Consider the following 19,852-nt stretch of genomic DNA (forward strand, 5'->3'; position numbering starts at 1 on the left):
ATCTGCATGTGTTTACCCATCTCTTCTTATGTTTTTTTGATGTGCAGCGGAGTCGCTAATGTGTTTACGGTTACACATTTTCCAGTCTCGACTTCTTCTTTATGTGTTCTGTCATTTAGTTTGTAGTAGAAACACAATGATCAGCTGCTATGATGCAATCAGTTTGCAAGTTGCAGAGGCAGACTACTCATTGTTTAATTGGCCGGGCTTAAAAGGTGTCCTGCGCAAAGCCGCGCACAGAGCACAGCGGGCGTCTGCGTCTCAGGAGTAAGGGCTAAGTTTAGCAAATCCTCTCAGTGTGTTTCTCAATGACAGCACATGTTGGACAGTCTGCAGGGAAACTCACGAACGCACGGCCTCACATGCAAACGCAGCCGCAGACACACCGGTGCTGTGCATTTAGTGTTTATTTACTGTGACAGATTGAACATGCAGTCTGTACATGGTGTACTGCCATGCACGTGCAATGCATGCATATAAGGGAAATGATCCATAGTTGCATTCTAAATGATGGGCTGCTTGAATGTCAGTGCTTTTTAAACAGACTAATGCATGTAAAATATATAAATGTTTTATTTTTTATTTGAAACTGCATCAAACTGAATAAAAAAATTAAAAAAATGTCATGATGTCAATTTAGCAGGAGATAAACGTATGTATGTATGCATGCATACGTGCCCTACTTTGCAGATAATGACTTATCCTTCTTGGAAAATGTTTATCTCCAGGATAGTCAGAGGTCAGATGACTGGAGCTGGCAGTGATTCAGTGACTTGCCCAAAGTGTCTTAAGAAGTGTAGGATGGAGACATGAACTCAGCTCTGAAGCAATTTTTGGATATGAAACTGACTTTTGAATGTATTTTTATTTTCTGATGTTATATGATATTACTACTTCATGACAGCAAAAGCAACTCCATTTAAAATAAAAATTACAAGGTACAGTTACATGGACTGAAACTAACCAAAATCAGGACGTAAGCACAGAATGAAACAAAAAATTAAATGACAAAATAAAAAAAATAAAAATCGGACTGTTGATGACTGAATGTCAACTCACTTTTGGTTTTAAGCCTGGATCTGGAGATAGCTAGAAGCACACAGTGCCGAAAAGATAAACAGTAAATTTAAGCCGACTTATGGATTTCTTTCTTGCCAGTGATAATGTCATTGACTTCATTTCATATTGTTCTAGCTAAGTGGAGTGCAGTTCATCAAAGACTCAAAATGGCATCTGGTGGATTTCTTTATTTTTTAAAGAGCAGCCTTTATCTTAAAAATTCTGAGGAAAAAAAACACCTCACACAGTTATAAGGTAACATTCAAAGATCATGTGTATGTGGGTGTGTGTATCTCAACCAGCTCACGTTGAGTTGTTTGAAGTGGAGGTGGCCCAAATACTGAACAATAACATGCACACATAAGAGATACAAATAGAGTGCCAGGAAAGCAGCTCTCACCTCACATGATATTGCAGCCCAGTCGCACAGCAGTGTGTTAAATAGTCACAAACATGTACATAGACAGAAATTTCACATTTTGGTCAGCACAAAAGAAGTGTAAAGAGCGGCGAACGCTGCCCAGGGAGGAGGTTGGGGTGGATGGGTGGGTCAAAAAACACAGGACCTTTCTCCCAAGAGACTGGCGTTCGTGTCCCGTGTGGAACCAGAAGTCAAATTCATTGGTAACTTTTGTACTGAAGTTACAGCACTTCCAGTGTTATTTAAACCCAAACCACCATCTTCTCATAGACCTAACTCAGTGAATTTTTGCCTAAACCTAACCAAGTCAATTTATTCTTAATGTCAGGGGAAACGGGGGGTGGGGGGGAGGGATGCTATTGCCGACTAGGGGAATCTAAAAGTTAATCCCGAAGGTTAACCACTAAAATCGCAGGCGATTTAAAGGGAATGGGGAAACGCCAAATAAAAACAGGCCTAAAAGGAAGGCTTCCTACACCCAATATATCTTGAAAAGACTAAATCTAAAACGCCGCTGCTGACTAGAACATAAATGAAACAAAAGAACCAGCGAAGGCAGGCCACACAGACCTAACCCACTCTAAAGAGACTCTGAGAAGAAGCTAAATGGTGAGAAAATCCAACAGATAGGTTCACGTGGTACTTCTGCAGATTCACACACCCCTATACAGCTAGAGGAAAAAACAGGACAGCACTCTCACTACCTCTGACAAAGAGACAGAGTCAGCACCTGAGCACTGAAACCAGGGGTAGATACAGGCTTCAACCACCTGATCCTCATCAGGGACAATTAGGCTCCACAGCTGCCTCTGCTCGGAGATAAATAACCCAACCAGCCTGCTGAGTGGAAAGTGACCCTCACACTTAAACCTATAACAAAGTAGTTTTATTTTCAAAAGACTGGAGCAGAAATTGACATGTGCGTCCCGTGTTGCTGGACATACGTTGTTGAAAGTCGTGCTGAGCGTCAACGGAAAAAAAGGAAATTTCTTTCTATGTACACAAATCAAATATGTTCAGTTTCATGACTATTTCACCAACTGCCATGAGACTGTGTTGGATATTGACAACAGCAGGTACGAAATTATCACAGCAAATGTGTTCTCACTGTCCGCTCCATCTCCACCATTTCCACCAGCTGGTACAAAACTGGAAAGAAATGACCATTTAAGATTTAAGTTGCTGGAAATCAGCTTGACATGAGATAGAGAGGAAATTTACTTTGTGTTTTTCTCTATCCAGTCTCGGAAGTTGGCTATTCTTGTCTGAACTGTGTAAATCTGTTGGTGGCAGTTCTCTTCTTTATAGCTGAAACTCTCCAAACCGAGGAGGTGCCAGCGTGTGCCGGAGGCTCCCGGAGTCTCCTCGTGACCCGACGGGACACCAGTTGTTGATGACAGCACAGCTGGCGTGGTTGTGATACCTGGATTAACGCTGGTACAAGGGCTTTGAGGACGGGACGGCGTCCTAATGACACACAGTGTATTGTCACTTATCACTGCGGTTCGTGCTCCTCCTTGAGCAAACTCTCTTTCACACCGAGCAACATCAACCAACTCGACCAGTCTCGTCTTGCTGGAGGGAGTGTCGCGGCTCCGGTGCCTGTGATCGTTGGGTAAAATCCACCTCGCAGTGTGAGCCTCCTGCGCTGTCACTTCACCGCCTTGCACTCTGGGTAGACACACTGGCAACACACGCTCACTGATCCTGGCCTTGTCTTTCAGCTTGAGAACAGCCACGTCGGAGTCTGGTGCTGAGTAGAAGTTTGGATGGACTAAAATGTCTGAAACCTGCTGGGGCAGACAGAGAGAGAGTGATATTGGAAGTGAGAATACCTGAGAACCCCTGATGTCACTAAGAATGAGCCAACTTTTGTTGGTTTTGGAATATTTGTCAAGATTAGATAATATGCGTCAAGATGCGCAAAGATTTCATATCCAAATCAAATATCCCGGTAAAGCTTTAAGTGCACATCTCAATGCCAAAGGATTTCCTCCTGTTCCATTTACAAACAAAAACCTACCCAGAAGATTATATTTATTTAATCAAGATGTCTTGCTTAATATTACTGCTGCATCTGCTGTTTGGTGGATTTTGTAGTCATGGGAAACTTTTGTGCACTGCATGACCGGAAAATAAAAAAAGATCATAATAAAAATGAAGAAGTTTAGGCTTTTGGGTTAAAAGTTGGATAAATGTGTTTTGTTTTTTTTAGACATCAATACAACCAATGTTTACCACTATTTAAATGACTATTTCAACTTGCAGTTATTGAAATATAGCCATTTAAATTGTTAGAAAACATATACTATGCAACCTAAAATCCAAAGAAAACTTTCAGGCTTTCAACTAATTTAACCCAGTTTTAACCTTGACATCGAAATGTTTTTTGTAGGGCCGTCAACGTTAACGCAATAATAACGCGTTAAGGCAAATTTGTTTTAATGCCACTAATTTCTGTAACGCAACTCGCGATTTTTAGGTTGTAGCGGGCTCAGTTTTAAAGCTAGAGTGAAGATACTGGCATTATATGAAACTAGAAAACATAAGGAATCCATTGGTACCAACCATGTCATACTGTTTAGGTGAGAAAAAACTGTCAAGGCCATCTTCAAAGGGGTCCATTGACCTCTGACCTCAAGATATGTGAATGAAAATGGGTTCTATGGGTACCCACGAGTCTCCCCTTTACAGATATGCCCACTTTATGATAATCACATGCAGTTTGGGGCAAGTCATAGTCAAGTCAGCACATTGACACACTGACAGCTGTTGTTGTCTGTTGGGCTGCAGTTTACCATCTTATGATTTGAGCATATTTTTTATACTAAATGCAGTACCTGTGAGGGTTTCTGGACAATATCTGTCATTGTTTTGTGTTGTTAATAGATTTCCAGTAATAAATATATACACACATTTGCATAAAGCAGCATATTTGCACACTCCCCTGTTGATAAGAGTATTAAATACTTGACAAATCTCTCTTTAAGGTACATTTTGAACAGATGTAAAATATGTGATTATTTTGCAATTAATCGCGATTAAATATTTTAATCAATTGATAGCCGTAGTTTTTTGACATGCAGTAGATGTCTAGATAACAAATCTAGAGAGCCATGCTTGCAAAGAAATGATATGGCTCTATACTGTAAAGATAATATAATAGAAATAGAAATAAAAACTGTTTTCTGACTAGGAGACTGTGTCGTACCCTAAGGTGGGGCAGGCTCTTCAGCCGGTCCTTGGATGTCTGGTGCTGCATGCCTACTACAACCTTCACATGTGCCGGGTGAAGGGTCTGCTGCTTGTCCTTGTCGACCACACACTGAGCTGCCACCAGGACGCCACGCTGGCTGAGCAGAGCCCCGCTGCAGGCGAGGGACCAGAATGTGGACTCCTCTGAGGCCCCCTGCTGGATGGACATGGTTCCTCCACGGTGGGGCCTGTTGGTGCTGGCAGTGTGATCAGGAGGTGAGCGGATATAGACAGCAGCATGCCACGGCCACGGTGTGTCTGTGAGGTTGTATAGACTGGAAGTGTCGAATTTGCCGCAAACTGTGGGAAGGCAACAATCAGAGAGGAGGTGTCAAAAATGTAATTTCATAAACTTGTAAAAAAGGTGATTAAAGCCTTTAATACAAATTCAAGGTAGGTTAATAATTCTACCTTTTCATTCACATGGTAAATTCCTTAAACACTTAAAACTGGAAAATCTGTTAATTAGTTTTCTTGCTACATTATTTGGTGTTGAGAAGGGGACGGGCCGTTGTTATTCCAAAACACCAATAGTCCAAAAAATGTCCCATAGGACAGAAAAAAGCCCATTTGTCTGACAGTCCGTTACCCCGAAAACAAACATTCATTGACTAATCCAAGGCCCCGAAAATACACACCCTCTGGGCTACAAACAGAGGCACCTGGCCACTTATTATGCAGAATGACAGCGATCAAAGGATTCCACTGGTAAAAAGATATATTTCCGCAGGCGGAAATCTACTGAAATTGAGGTCCAACCGACTATTTTTTCCCCCACACGAATGTTCTGTAGGGGTGCAAACATTCATAAGTCTGTGCTTTGTGTGAAACGGCTTTATGGCTAGCTGCTTTCCCATTTCCAGTTTTAGGCTACGGTAAGCTAAGTTAGCCGGCTGTTGGTTCTATAGCTTCATATTTACAATTCAGACGTGAGAGTGGTATTAATCGTTTCATCTAACGCTCTGCAAGAAAGACAATGAGTGTATTTCCCAAAAATGTCAAACTATTGCTTTAAGTGAGTCCATGTAACTTTTGCTGAACAGCGGCCACTGTGGCCACAAGTGGGAATTACAGGTTCATGGTTATTTTTAAATTGTAGTGTAGTGATATCATCCCTACTTGTCATATTTTGCGTAGTATCATGACGCTGAATGTTTGTGCGTGATTAAAGTTGTAACATGTGGTTAACGTTGTGAAACAGTGGCGGCTAGGTTTAGGCAACAAAACTACTTAGTTAGGATTTGAAAAAACTTAATGGTTTGGCTTAAAATAAGTACACTTGTAATGTAACCTAAGCTATTTACATAACTATTGTGACTCAGTGGAACACTGTCACGTCACAATGTTGTCAGTAAAAATCAATCAACTTTTGGTTTCACACGGGACATGAACGCCGGTCTCCTGAGTAAAAGTCCTGTGTTTGTTTGTCCCATCCGACACCCCTTCCACCTGCCCTTAGTAGACTTCTCGCTCTAAATACAGGGCAGCGACGTACATGAAACCTGCCTTGGCGGAGGTCTGCGCTCTTCGAGTGCACTTTTAGTTTTAAATGTGACATTGTCTCACTTTAAAGTAGAACACAGGCTACATATCTATTGTTTTTTTCTCTTGGAAAGAAACTCAGGTCTCACTTCACAAGCTAGGTCTATTCAGTTGCTGCTCTCACCTGGTGAGCAGGAAACATGGCGTCCACTCCACCTGCCAGACTTCAGACAGGTGCGTCGGGAGCTCCCCGTGTGGCGGTAGAGCGGGGAGGCACACTGATACTCAATGCTCGTGTGGACTGGGTGAAAGCCATGAGGGAGCTCCACGGAGGCGGTGTCGTCTTCTTTTGACCGTTTGTCCGATGTAAGGGGAATAAAACCAGCTGACAACAAATCGTGCATGTTGTACCTGGATGAGAGGTGGATTCTTTGGTCTGGATTCTCTCTGTGAAAAAAAAAGAGTGGTCTTAATTAATAGCTCCTTATCCTGCAAACGCCATTGCTAATTTCCCATTTCAATTGTTAAGTTTCCACACCTGTATTGCATAGTACATAACTATTTCCATCTGAATAATATGCAAGATGCTATAATCACATAAAGATGAGAGTCTACAGCTACACTAGTGAACTGTGTGGTTGAACTTTGGCACAGCAGTGCTTTGAGTTTGTGTCTGGAAGGTAACAAGCACATTGCAAAACTCTCACAAGATGGTTTTGAACTGGAATAGTTAAAGGTCCAGCGTGTAGGATCTGGCGGTATCTAGCGGCGAGGTGAGGAGATTACAACCACCTGAAGCCTCTCCCGTGCGCCAAGAGTGTTGGAGAGCTACGGTGGCTGACGTGAAAACGTGAATGGCCCTCTCTAGAGCCATCTGGAGCAGAGTCAGTGCGTAGAGTGTGCGTGTATGTGGGAAGTGAGTGGCGAAGCAAGAGAGAGAGAGCGGCGGCGACAGGAGAGAGTATCGTTATCGACTCCGGCCCAAGCAGGAAAAGAGTTTGATTTGTCCGTTCTGGGCTACTGTAGAAACATGGCGGTGCAACATGGCGGACTCCGTCAAGAGGACCCGCTCCCTAGGTAGATATAAACGGCTCATTCTAAGGTAACAAAAACACAACAATTCTTATCATCAGGTGATTACACTAAAGAAAACATAGTTATATTAATATTATATTCCATTTCTGCCAATATATCCCCATAATTGTTACACACTGATCCTTTAAGGTTAGGATAGGTCGGCAGCGAGTCTAAAAAGAGTTTTTACAAGTTTTCTTAAAATCGGGGTTACCTTCTAGATACAATCGTGCTGTGAACTAAGTGCTAATGTCAGCATGCTGACATGCCCTCAATGACAATGCTAACATGCCAATTCTGAGCCTGTTTACCATGTTCATCATCTTAATTTAGCGTGTTAGTAGCATGCTAACATTTGCTAATTAGAACAAAACATAAAGTAGTACAGCTGAGGCTGATGGGAATGTCATTAGTATTGGGCGAATCAAAATGTTGACCCAATGATGGCGCAAGGTGAAACAATTAAGGGATCATAACACAAACAACAATGCTGCTAGCATGACAAAAAAAGTCTACACGTAGTAGCTTTAAGTTGACAAAATCATGTAAATGCACACAACACCTACCTTGATATCAGATGTGGCTGGACGACACTTTGTCGCACAAGGTCAGAAACTTTGGGCTCTCGACATGCTGTAGAAGAAAATCAAGCAGGTGGCTATTAGTGTACGACTTAAGGATTACTTTCTGAGCCTCCATTGCATAAACAACTCCATTTCAATAACATGAATAATTGTAAGCAGAAGGGTAAGCTATTCAGAGTAAATAGAAACAATTTTATGCAGAAACGATAAGGGACAAACATTCATCATACAGAAAAATTCATAACCATTACTGCTTAATCTTTACAAAGAAATGGCCTTGTTTACTATACACTCATCATTGTGTTCTAATTTCTAAATTGTTCCTTTTTTTTATGTCCGGATATGTAAATTCCCAGCTAAATTGGGCTGTCAGAGAAACAAATAGTAAGACCGACTGTATGTTGGAAACATTTTGTGGCGTTCTCACACAGTAATGACGTGGGAAATAGGCTACTTTGTGTGTGTAACAGTGTGTTACCAGCCCTAATGTGTTTTTGAAAACAGCTACCTCTCACACACTTGGGCGGCCTGCTACTCCAGGATCCATTAGAGAGGCAGGTACTCTGGTGGTTTCCACTCAGAATGTAGGACTTTTTACAGAAAAACTCAACGGCCTCTGCAGCTCCAGCTGTGTCTGGAGCGGGTCTGTGGTAGCCATTGAGCAATTTGGGTGGAGGGGGACACCGGACTCGGCTTGTTTGGCCTGTGTTTGTGAGAGACAAGGAACAAACTCACACAATAGGTGGCTTTTATAATGTACAAACATCAGAAATGAAGACCAGAAGCTACCTGGTGGAAAAAAGTACCTTTTACACATGTGGGAGCTGAGCCACTCCACGTGCTATTAGGCAGACAGATCCTCTGCTGGGAGCCGATCAGTGTGAAAGGTAAATGGCACCGGTGGTTTACAGACACAAGCTCCTCCTTTGTTCCGTATACAGGCAGCAAATATCCATTCATCAGTTTCTCTGGGAGTGCACACGCCTGATTCTTGATGGATGAACCTGTGGAGAAACTGGTGATAAATGAAAGAAAAACCTCCACAATGCAAAACTCAATAAAGATACAAAAGTTTAGCTTTTACTGAATTCACATAAATGGTACAAAACTGATCAGAAAGTATGAAAATCCTCTCGTTCTGCAGTTGTTTCAGATATTGTTTTGCTGTTCAAAAGTATTGCTAAAAAAAAAATCATTTTTCCTTTAAAGGGAAAAATATTAGTTGAGTTACCTCTTGCTGCATAATCATGGTAATCCCTGTTGGGATTGAAAGAGTTATGGGATAAACAACTACGAGGTGTATTATTTACAGTTCTCTTAATGAGACCTAACTTAATTTAGATTATTTTTTTTTCTATTTCAGTGATTTTGAAAAACTTAAGATGTGTGTGGGGAGGTAATGAGTGTTGTTTTGACACGTCGTGGAGAAATGCTGTACCAGAAGGTGATAGTATTGAAACACACACTAAAGCCCATTCCCTGAGTGTTTGTTGTTGTCTAAAATCCTAGAGATTGCCTCCTTCATTTTCCCTAAATGAGAGCTAGTCAGTGGTCATGTCTATAATGTTAAATCCAGCAGTACACAAGCATCCGGCGAGGACACTAGGGGACGCGCTGCTCCACTCAACTGGCTGTTCAAGCGGTGACGTACCCTATTGTTGAATGCACCTGATTGGTCCCTGGTTTTCTGCTCGTCATTTCAAACAGAAAACAACATGGCGGCCTGCCCGTAAACTTTCTGTTATTCCGTCTAAACAATCCACCAAAATCTACTTCTGAAAACATTTTAAGCGACAAATGGGATATGCCACTGCTGAATCTCGTTTCATTTTAGAACTAGATGGCCTAGTTTGACAGCTCGGTCCAAGTTTCGTGAGCCAGACGTGTTGTGCTGGACGGGCTCATTTGCATAAAGGACTGTTCCCCGCCTTTTCATTTTGAAAGAGCAACGGCCAATGAGGAAACTCCAACACTCGGCCGATCAATCGTGTAACTTCATCACTCAGTCAGTCAGTGATAGACTTTTGCGTTTGTAGGGCTGGCCCAATGCGGTTCAGCCAAAAAAGAGCAGGCTGCTTTAAATCATTGACATACATAGTGAAAGGAATAATGGCCCTAGGACACTGCCCTGGGAGACCCCACAAGTTAAAGGTTTTTGACTGGCGAGCACCACAATAACATTAACCTTTTGGAATTGTGGTTGAAGGAGGAACGAATTGAACCCTTTCAATTGCCCTGCCTCTCTAAAACTCTCCTTTTAGTTTGGTATGTTTTTATATTACAGTGAGCCAGTTGAGATGGCGGAGAGCTTCAAGTATCTTGGAATCACATTTCACAGTAAACTTTGATCATTACACTATACTCATATCCACAAACGCTGCCAACAGTTGCTCTCTGCCATCCAGAAACTCAAAGTACTACTTTCATTCACCGCAACCATTTTTGCACTCATCATAGCACTTGACCCCAGCCACCCCCCTGGATTCATGCTTCACTCTATACTCATCTAGCTGCAGATAAAGATCTCTGATCTGTAAAAAAGCACTCTACAGTGAGACCTTTGTGCCCTCTGCAATAATACTCATTTGTACTCATACAAGTGTGAAACCTCCTGGTCTGAGAAGTGAAGCCAATGCGGAAGTGCCTTAAAGTTGCATTATTTCTAATAGCCAGCAGGGGGCGACTCCTCTGGTTGCAAAACTAAGTTAGAATTCTATTGGAGTCTATGAGAAAATGAGCCTACTTCTCACTTGATTTATTACCTCAGTAAACATTGTAAACATGAGTTTATGGTCTCAATCGCTAGTTTCAAGTCTTCTTCAATACAGCATGATGTTCATTTAGTAAATTATGGTCCCATTTAGAGTCAAATAGACCATAAAGGAGGGGATGCTTTAGGGCGTGGCTACCTTGTGATTGACACGTTGCCACCAAGGCGTTGTTCGGTCTGGGAGTTGTCCGCATTTTCGTCTTACAACTTTAACCCTTTCAGTATGTTTTCAGTTCATCAAAGTTTATATTAACAGTTTGTTCGACTTCTGGTTGCAAAAAAACAAAGTGCCAAACTCAAGGCTTCAAAATGGGAGTCCATAAACCAATGATTGACGTCACGGTGACTATGTCCACTTCACATATACAGTCTATGACTCATACACTCTATGTTATCTTGTAGAGATTTTTATAATTAATTCAAATTATATTCATAATTAATTATATGCGAAAATAACTTAACCCTTCTTTGACTTATATTATTATAAATTAAATAGCTTGTACCACTATGACATGTTCAGGTAAGCCAGCGAGAGTTAATGTCCAGGAGGAGGAAGACTGGATAAATGGGATGCATCATTTGCTTCAAAGAGGGCAAATGGAGAGGGGATGAGTATGATTAATCTGTCGCTGACTGTCCGTCTCACATCGCTGCCCTGTATAGAAGGCTGCACACTCACAGCAGACTGAAAGAGGAGGAAATAATAATATGGTGCATGCAATCAAAGAGGTGGAAGGGAGAGCAGGGTAGCAATCATCTGTATCATGTATTCATGTAGATCTGACATAAATACCTACAGTATATTGCAAACGAGAATAAATCAGACAGATACACTCTTAATCTATTTCATGTGGATTTTACAGAGGAAACCACTTCATCATCAGCTGAGCATGGGGACGAAATAAGAGCAACACTACTCATTACAATGCAATACAGTCCAACAATATGGCAAAAACACACCAAGGGAGTATGAGATTGCATTATCTGGTGAGTGTTTCTGTCATTTTATCTGATGTGTATAAGTAACATTGACATTACTAACAATGATTGTACCTGCCTGGATTTTCCTGAAAAGTCAGAACAAAGCCGTCAAAGTTGTTGTAGCCGTCCGAGCTGAACAGGATGTGCAAGAGGTTCCCAGAGCTTTCAATCGGAGGAGGCAGCTGATCCCCACAATAGCGGCCAATCACAGGGGAGCTCAGATCGTCGCCATCGCGCACCTCGACGTAGTCGTACCGACAGTTATGGTCAGCCTCCAGACTGAGCAGTGAAAACCTGCAGCGTAACCAGACACAAGTTTTGTTTAAATGGTGTTCTTCTCTGTCCTATTCATACGAGCCGCTTTCAACCCTCCAACCCGCCAACAGACTCACGCTATTAATACGACATCACTTCCTTCGACGCTACGGGTGGGTTTACATTGGAGTTAGTTGAAAGCCCGGTTCGTCACATACTGTAAAGGGTGCCACCGAAAGGGTGCGTCGGTTTCCGATGCCAAGGTGCGCTGCCCAATCGGCGGCATTTGACGAGTCGGGAGTGAGAACGGGTTGAAATAACATGAAAAACTAACTTTTTCAGTGCTTGTGTTCATACATTTGGGTATCTGGAGTGCCTACCAACCCACAAACTGTGAAATAAGACAACCCAGTCAGTTTTTTTATGGGCTGCCTAGATCAGAAAACATGTGGATCAACAGCTATTCAAGTTTGGCTCCCCTTCCTATGTCACAGGCTCATTAGAATATACCGCCAACAGCTTGAGAGCTACTGTACCTTTGCAAAGGTGCACCATATTTTACTTGTAAACCAATCAGAGCAGACTGGGCTTTTTTGCACATTAAAGCATGTAAACATGTTCTAGTAGAAACCTGGAAATGTGCATTATATATCCCCTTTAATAACAATAAGAACTGTGGTGCCTTTACAAATAAAGACTGACCATATCCTTCGGTTTCAGACATTTTCATACATTTTCATACATGCACATGAAAGCTTTGAAAAAAAGTGACCCACCTCAGCTCGATGCTGCTGTCCCTCTCCACTTGCACTGTCCATTCACATCGGGCATTTGTTGGATAACTCTCCATGGCTATGTGACCCTGAGCCCGCTGAATGACGCCTCCACATGCTACCCACAAGAGAACTGTAATTACTTTCACTTTAGCAAATAATTCACATTCTCATCGAATGTGTGTTTATCGCAGTAGCACGGTACATTTTTTTTTGCTGTTGCAAGCAGGATCAGCGATGTGACACGCTGTGCAAGGGTAAGAAAATCACGAGTTGACAGGATCCAACCAGCCACTTTAATAACCATGATTATAAACATCATGCTGGTAGTCACGCTGGCATGTGTGTTCTTCAAAAGGAATAAACAAAAAAAGTAAAACAAGATGTTGAAAATTCTACAAATTGATTTCTGTCAGTCCTCGCTATACTGAAAGGGTCCCCAGGGTGAGGGTTGAAATTAGGATTTGAGTTGGAATTTAATGGTTAAAGGTTTTAGAATATTTTAGATTTCACAACCCTTTTTGTACACACCCCACAGCAAAGCAGTATTCAAATCAGGCAGCCTATTTCATCAGAATGCTTGGCCACTTCGTATCTATTCAGACTCTAAACAGGTTGTGTAGGACAACAGGAGTTGCATAATGGCTCCATGCCTTCCCTTTTTATATGTCAAACTGATAGTATAACAGAATGGCAAGTGGCAATTTCCCTCGGGCCATGAAAAAATAACAATAGAGAAATATCATGAGGGTGAATAACAGGAGCCAGCAAGCAGGTAAACTTTTTTTTGCTTTCCTCTATGACAGCATCATGTTGCCGTGAGACATTTGATTTAACATATTTGGGTATGACAGCTGCTGTAGCACAATGCTGATAGTTATGTTTTCAATTCTTATCAATACCTGAATATTTTAGTGAACATGAACTACAACTAGATAATAGCAGTTGACTTAGTTGGAGCTTGGCTGAAACCAAACAAAGAAGCGTTGTCGCCACCAAGTGTCCTCATGGTGTATTACAAATGTGGGTGCAGCAGTCTGAAAACTGTGGACCACAAAGTTGGTCATGATTACAGCTTCAAATCCTGTGTTCCATCAATTAATGGTGTATTTCTTCATAGTAATAGATACTAGAGATTTATTTGTAGGTCATGGATTTTGTGCCCTTAAAGGAACAATGCGTAGCATTTAGTGTAGCACTAAATTTGGATTTGGACCGTTTTTGTGTCAGAACATCAGAAACATTCAAATCCTCAGCTAAATGAACAAAGTTAAAGTGTAGTTTGGTGGAAATACGAATCTCAGACTGAACACAAAATTCTTTAACCTAGAAGACATTTATTTGGGTTTGTTTTTTTGGATTTTTAAGAGCATTTTGATCTTTCTGGTAGCTTGTATTGTCCAGTACATTGTCAATTTCTATGTGCAAATTAACAGTATTTGTTTTAACTTCTTAAAGGAACAGTGTGCAGCATTTAGGGAGATTTATTGGCAGCAATTGGAATATAATATTAATATGTATGTTTTTTTTAGTTTATAATCACCTGAAGAGAAGAATCGGTGTGTTTTTGTTACCTTAGAATGAGTCGTTTATATCTACATGGGGAGTGGGTCCTCTTCTCAGAGCCAGTTTTCTACAGTAGCCCAGAACGGACAAACCAAACACTGGCTCTAGATAGGGCCGTTTGCATTTTTCGCCTCGGTCACCATAGTTCTCCAACACGCTTGGCACACAGGAGAGGTTTCAGTTGGTTGCAATCTGCAACCTCACCGCTAGATGCCGCCAAATCCCACACACTGTACCTTTAACTTATTATAGAAACCTTCCCAGCAATGTTTACAAATGCTGCAAATGTATACAACAATTTTAAATCTTTACAAAACATTAAGTAATTTCAAGCTGTCACATATTGTCAGTCTTATCTTTATCATTTCATATGTTAACTAGCCGGATAACACTATATTCGCTAATGTATGTAATCAAATGTAATATAATCCAAAAAGAAAATCAAGCATTCTGCCAAGGAGTTGTATAGATGGTATTTAAGAACACATCAGCACTTCTTCATATTTGCATAGTTGAGTATTTGTGAAATGTATGCTCCGTGTGTTACATGTTCTCTCATGTCTGCAATGAGATTCAGAATATTCAGCTAATCCTGAGGCAAGATACGACCTTACAGAAATACATGCATTAAAGCAATCTAACTCACTTTTACAGTCCCCTCCGCTCCAGCCTTGGCGACACTCCGTACAATACTTTCCATTGACAAAGAAGTTGTCATTGGCTTTCCATGTTCCATTGTGGCAGGTTTTACAGTTCTCAAACAGGCTGCAGCCTGACAAGGACAAACACAGGAAGAAGCTTAAGTATTTTATGTAGCAGATTCTTTTAGCAGATAAAGGAATATCTAGAAGCGACAGTGAGAGTGTACCAGGGTGAATGATGCAGGGGTCACACTGATCCAGAGCATTGCGGCAGCAGGGAACAGTGTAGCCGACCTTCGAGCCTTTTGAGGGACACCGACACTGGATCAGGTGGTACTCACAGCATGGGCGACACATGACGCTCCACTCAGAGCTTGGGCAGTTGTCCTCTGTCAGAGGGGTGGAACCAAAACAAAGGAGAGTGGCATCAAAATTACAGCTGGAGTTGGTGATGTGCCTCAAAAACATTTTTGTTATATTTGTTGAAGTTCCCATTACATCCTGACAGCAATCAATAAATGAAATGCTTTGACCAAAAAAAAGAAAAAAATCCAGTAGATACCGGATTCCCTACCTGCACACACTCATTGCGCTTCACTCCCCGAGCTGCTAGATTGACAGCTGTGAGTGCTAATAATAGCCGTGTTCGTTTTTTACATTCATAATGATAATTTTGGGGGAGTGGCTTTGGAGGGAGACCTTGAAGGTACCAGGCCCCCAGGAAGACCGCCGGTCGTTGATGCCAATTTTCGTAGTGGCCAAACGGCAGTACTACAACTTCCATGTCCGTCACGTGATGCCATTGGGCCCAAAAAGACGTTTTCCCATAGACTTACATTGGGAAAGAGACGTCTGTAAATCAGCGGATAATTGTTTTTTGAGGTGAATCAACTTCCCAGTATGAACACTCTAATAGTCCTTATTTAAATCATTAGGTTCTAAAAGTTGTAAAATGCACTAATAGCCGAATCCAAAGTTATTTCCCTTCCTTCATTCATGTGAATGAGAACCAGACCGAGGCTGGAGCGAGGTCTGGGAGGCGGAGTTAGCAAGTTGTGTCAACAGCATGACGGCTGTGACCCCGTGACCGAGCCATGTGACTGAGTGGACGCTACTGCGCCTGCTCTATGGGCCCAATGCATGCGGAAGATCGCCGGAAGATCTGGGTACTTTTCCACTTGGAAGTCGAGCCATTTTGGCATCATGCACCACTGAGTAACTTTCAAAGGAATGAACGTGGCCCACCGACAGCCCGTCCCAGCCGGGACGGGCTGTCGGTGTTGCCTACTTGGTAACTTTCTCGCTAGATTTAGAGACTTTTGGAGCGAGTGCTGCTAGCTACTTTCATTGGAAAAGAGTTGGCAACACTAGGCTGTTTTTTTCAGTTGGATCATTTTTTAAATCTAGCTTACTCAAATATGAAATATTTCAGTGGAGGAGTTGCATTTAGATTTTTCTTAAAATATGTACTGATTTAGACCTAAACATCATGTTTCTGTGTGTGGTTATAGACATGTAGTGAACAGGGCACAGGTAGGCTATCTGTCCTTTTAGCATATTTCCCTGTTATCTGATGATGCAAACCAGACTTTCTTGTACAGCACACGTACAACATTTCATGATGACGGGACAAACTGCCGAGCTGTGAAATCCATCTTGGCAGGTGATTATGTGGCAGATGACGCTACCAAGCTCAAGCTGATCTGTGTTTATGAACCAAATCTCAGACCTTGAGGGGAGACCCTATAGGCAAAGACAGTGTTTTCATGCACTGGTCAGTTTTGAGATTTTGGGCTATTTTGCTTTCATAACATGTCTTGTATTTTACTACACTTTGTCTATTTGCGTGCACAGATTTCTCCTTAATTCACCAAACGTTGGCATTAGATAATGCCTCATTTGTATATTTAAACATATGCAAATTAGTTTTTTACTCATAGTCTGAGCCAAAACATACACCAAACTTCCCAGTTTCATTCCTATCTATATTCTGGAGGTTTTTACAGAGGGGTTTATTCATATATCATTCATAGCCTGATTTATAGGACATCTTATCTCTAAAAGCATGTCGAAAATGGATTTCAGTATTTATTTATTATTATTTTTTTAAATGTTATTTATGGAGTGATATAAAGATATATACAACAATCTCCCTGTAAAAGCATTTGACTCTAAAGTCAACAAATTGAAAGAATAATTTTGAACCTGGCTTTATCCAGTGTTCAGATTTCTGTTCTGGAAATGTATGAAAATTAGCACATATTTGATAATACAATGCCTCATTTGCATATTTAAACATATATGTTAAGAAAACTTGCAACACAAAAAAATAATTGTCTTAATGTAAGCAAATCAAATTAGTTAAATTTGTTACCCTATTCACCGGAGTGCCATGTGAACTTTGACCCACAATGCTGTAGCTTGTTGAGCATCGTGGGATGCAGAGACTGGCTGAAATACGTCCCAAAACCCCCACCGGCTTGTTTTTCCCAAACCCCATTTTGAATGAACACACAACTGAGCAGTGGAAAGGATGAAGCTCACAAGGGGCTACAGCCAATTGTCTCCATCACAGGTTTAATTCCGCCACTCAATAGTTATGGATTTTTGTGCTAAATGAAATGCAAAAGCCTCCCAGATATTGAACCCTCACTAATATGTCCAATACCTACATTAATTGGCAAGGGAAAGGGCTGTATACAAGTTGTGTGTTCTTCTTATTTCAGTGAGGCACATAGAGTCTGTAGAATGACTCGTCTTAACAGCAGAAGTGACTCATCGTCATGAAATAACTCCACAGTTAGTCAGCAATTAAGTCAACAGGCTTATTTCTTGTTAAAAGTTTAGCAAAGTTTTCACACAGAAGGGGCCATCGTGATCCAAAGACTCTCCAATATTGTGTAGAGTAAGAACAACATTCAATAAAATTGCAAGAAATGCCTTTTGCTTACCATGTGGCCAAGCTTTTACACAAAAACAGAGATTTAGGAGGAGGTAGTAGAGTTTAGGGTCCAGAAGAGTTGAAGCGGACGCTTTCCTGGAGATGAAAGTGAGCATGTTGGCTGCCAAGCTGGCAGCAATAAACCTCCAAAGACGTCCCAAGAAAGAAGCTACAGATTTTCCTGTCTGTTCAAAACATGACGTCGCTATGGATGATGAATTCTCCCCATCTCAGCATAATGGACAGAGATCCGGCTTAACCCATTCCTTCCACGTTGCTTTCATTTGTATTTGCTTTGAAATTGTCCGGCTCAGATCTCCAACTGTGTGTTTGCTCTCGTTGGGAGTCCAGAATGAGTGCTGCGTGCTGAATAGTAACAACGGGAAAATACTTGTTGGCAGAGGAAGTGGAAAGTGCATTTGAGGGGAATAAAGACATGCTAATGAGAAAAACAGTGAAGAGTGATGAAGGAAGTCCAGAGGGGGGGGTGGGGGGGAATCCATCTGTCAGTTGCCTAGGAGGTTTCGAGGAAAGAACAGAAGGGAATCTCTCTTTGGCTGCAAGTTAGACATAAAAAAAAAATGTTTTTTCCCATGTGTCGTGAAAAAAATACGTATATTTGCAGGTGCACCAAACCAAATGTGTTTACCGATGCTTCATCATACACCAGCTGTCATGCCGGACATGACAATTTCACAACGTCTTGGAAGACAGATAACAGATGTCCTCTCTATGAAAAGTTTATGATGTCAGGCTACATAGATTTGCCAGAAGCAATGAGGCTGACAGGACCGTCACAGCCCATTTCATGCCCAAGGTTGCTTTTCCATTACCTAAGCCTTTACCTAGGAGTTTCCATGCTTTCATATCTCCTCTCTCATCTTCTCCATTACAGCAGGTTGTGAGCAGACAGATTGAGGCTGATAATGTTACATGACTTTAACTGTTGTTTGCTGTTTATAAATACTTTTTCTTTACTTTTTGTGATATCTGATTATCATTATCTTTTCCGATATTACTAAAGATGAGTGTGGATTGCGAAATGTACAAGATGATTGAGAGACTCTGGATCTTTTTGCTTGCTAATTACTTAAAAAAATATCCACAGCAAATGTGCTCTGATCTTTTTATGCCTCCGAACAGCAATTGCCAGAGGCATTAGAATGCAATATCTTAGAAATACCTTGAAGGAATTTCTTCAAATTTGGCACAAATGTCCACTTGGACTCAGGGATGAACTGTTTAGAAACTAGTGGTCAAAGGTCAAGGTCACTGTGACCTCACAAAACACATTTTTGGCCATAACTCAAGAATTAATATGCTAATTATGACAATTCCACACAGATGACTAATAGGATAACAAGACTCTGTCAAAATCGAGTACATGGCTGGACCGCGTATGGTCACCCTTTGAATTTGTGGCTAAATTGTTATACAAGTAGTCGGTGATCATGTCTACTATGTTAAATCCAGTATTGGCACATGTCCACAGCCTCCGTCCTATCCACGCTTCCCAGTCATTTGCAATGCATTCTGGTAGCGTGGCGGTGCGATTCGAGAGATAGGGCGTCACATTGGCGGCTCCTCATTTGCAATAAGTTGAGGTCTAAGCTAGTTTATGCTAATCAGGGGCGCGATTCGCCAGTCGGAACTCCCGAGAATCTTTTAAACTAACTGTTGTCGATCCAAAATAATGACAGATTTAGCAACTGCATGGCTTATTTCTCGCATAAAATGTTTTCAGAAACAAATGTTAGTGAACTTTTTTCGTGATATAAGAGAAGAAAGTTTCCAAACAAGCCGCAATGTTGGTTCCAGTCCATTCAATGACAGACTTTTCAAACTCCGAAGGATTAAGTGTTCCTTTATGATTTTAAAAATGTATTCCACCTCTTAAATAAATAAACCATATCAGATTATCTGGAAGAAGCTGAAAGCGGGGCTGTTATTATTCGCTAAGGAAAAGTTAATCCTTTGGAGATACATGGTTGTTACAGGACAGAGATGTGAATCTTGTGTCTTGTTGTTGAGCCCCAGACCTTGAGCAATA

General features: G+C 41.4%; 1 protein-coding gene across 2 annotated transcripts; it reads right to left on the reverse strand.

The window, feature by feature from the left end:
• Positions 1 to 1,233: 1,233 nt before the first annotated feature.
• On the reverse strand, positions 1,234 to 18,195 carry pamr1a (peptidase domain containing associated with muscle regeneration 1a). Of its 2 annotated transcripts, XR_012592252.1 has the most exons (12): positions 17,813 to 18,195; positions 15,089 to 15,250; positions 14,867 to 14,992; positions 12,658 to 12,772; positions 11,703 to 11,920; positions 8,682 to 8,879; positions 8,384 to 8,578; positions 7,858 to 7,924; positions 6,402 to 6,664; positions 4,692 to 5,035; positions 2,251 to 3,270; positions 1,234 to 2,210 (listed from the first exon to the last, which is right to left on the reverse strand). XR_012592252.1 is itself a non-coding variant. In XM_074622637.1 (11 exons), exons 1-11 carry the CDS (start codon positions 17,916 to 17,918, stop codon positions 2,698 to 2,700), a joined length of 2,367 nt encoding a protein of 788 aa, XP_074478738.1. In that variant the 5' UTR covers positions 17,919 to 18,195; the 3' UTR covers positions 1,234 to 2,697. The 2 variants fall into 2 exon arrangements, 1 of the variants encoding a protein (XP_074478738.1); XM_074622637.1 differs by having other exon boundaries at positions 1,234 to 3,270.
• Positions 18,196 to 19,852: the final 1,657 nt, after the last annotated feature.

This window comes from Sebastes fasciatus, chromosome 2 (assembly GCF_043250625.1).
Source record: "Sebastes fasciatus isolate fSebFas1 chromosome 2, fSebFas1.pri, whole genome shotgun sequence".
NCBI classification, from domain to species: Eukaryota; Metazoa; Chordata; class Actinopteri; order Perciformes; family Sebastidae; genus Sebastes; species Sebastes fasciatus.

Excerpts from the sequence above, each read along its gene's own strand:
- pamr1a (XM_074622637.1), bottom strand. The coding sequence starts at position 17,918 with ATGCTCACTTTCATCTCCAGGAAAGCGTCCGCTTCAACTCTTCTGGAC. Across the intron at positions 8,880-11,702 it reads GACTTTTCAGGAAAATCCAG|GTTCATCCATCAAGAATCAG; the intron begins GCAGGTACAATC and ends GTTTCTCCACAG. Across the intron at positions 7,925-8,383 it reads GCCGCCCAAGTGTGTGAGAG|CATGTCGAGAGCCCAAAGTT; the intron begins GTAGCTGTTTTC and ends TTTCTTCTACAG.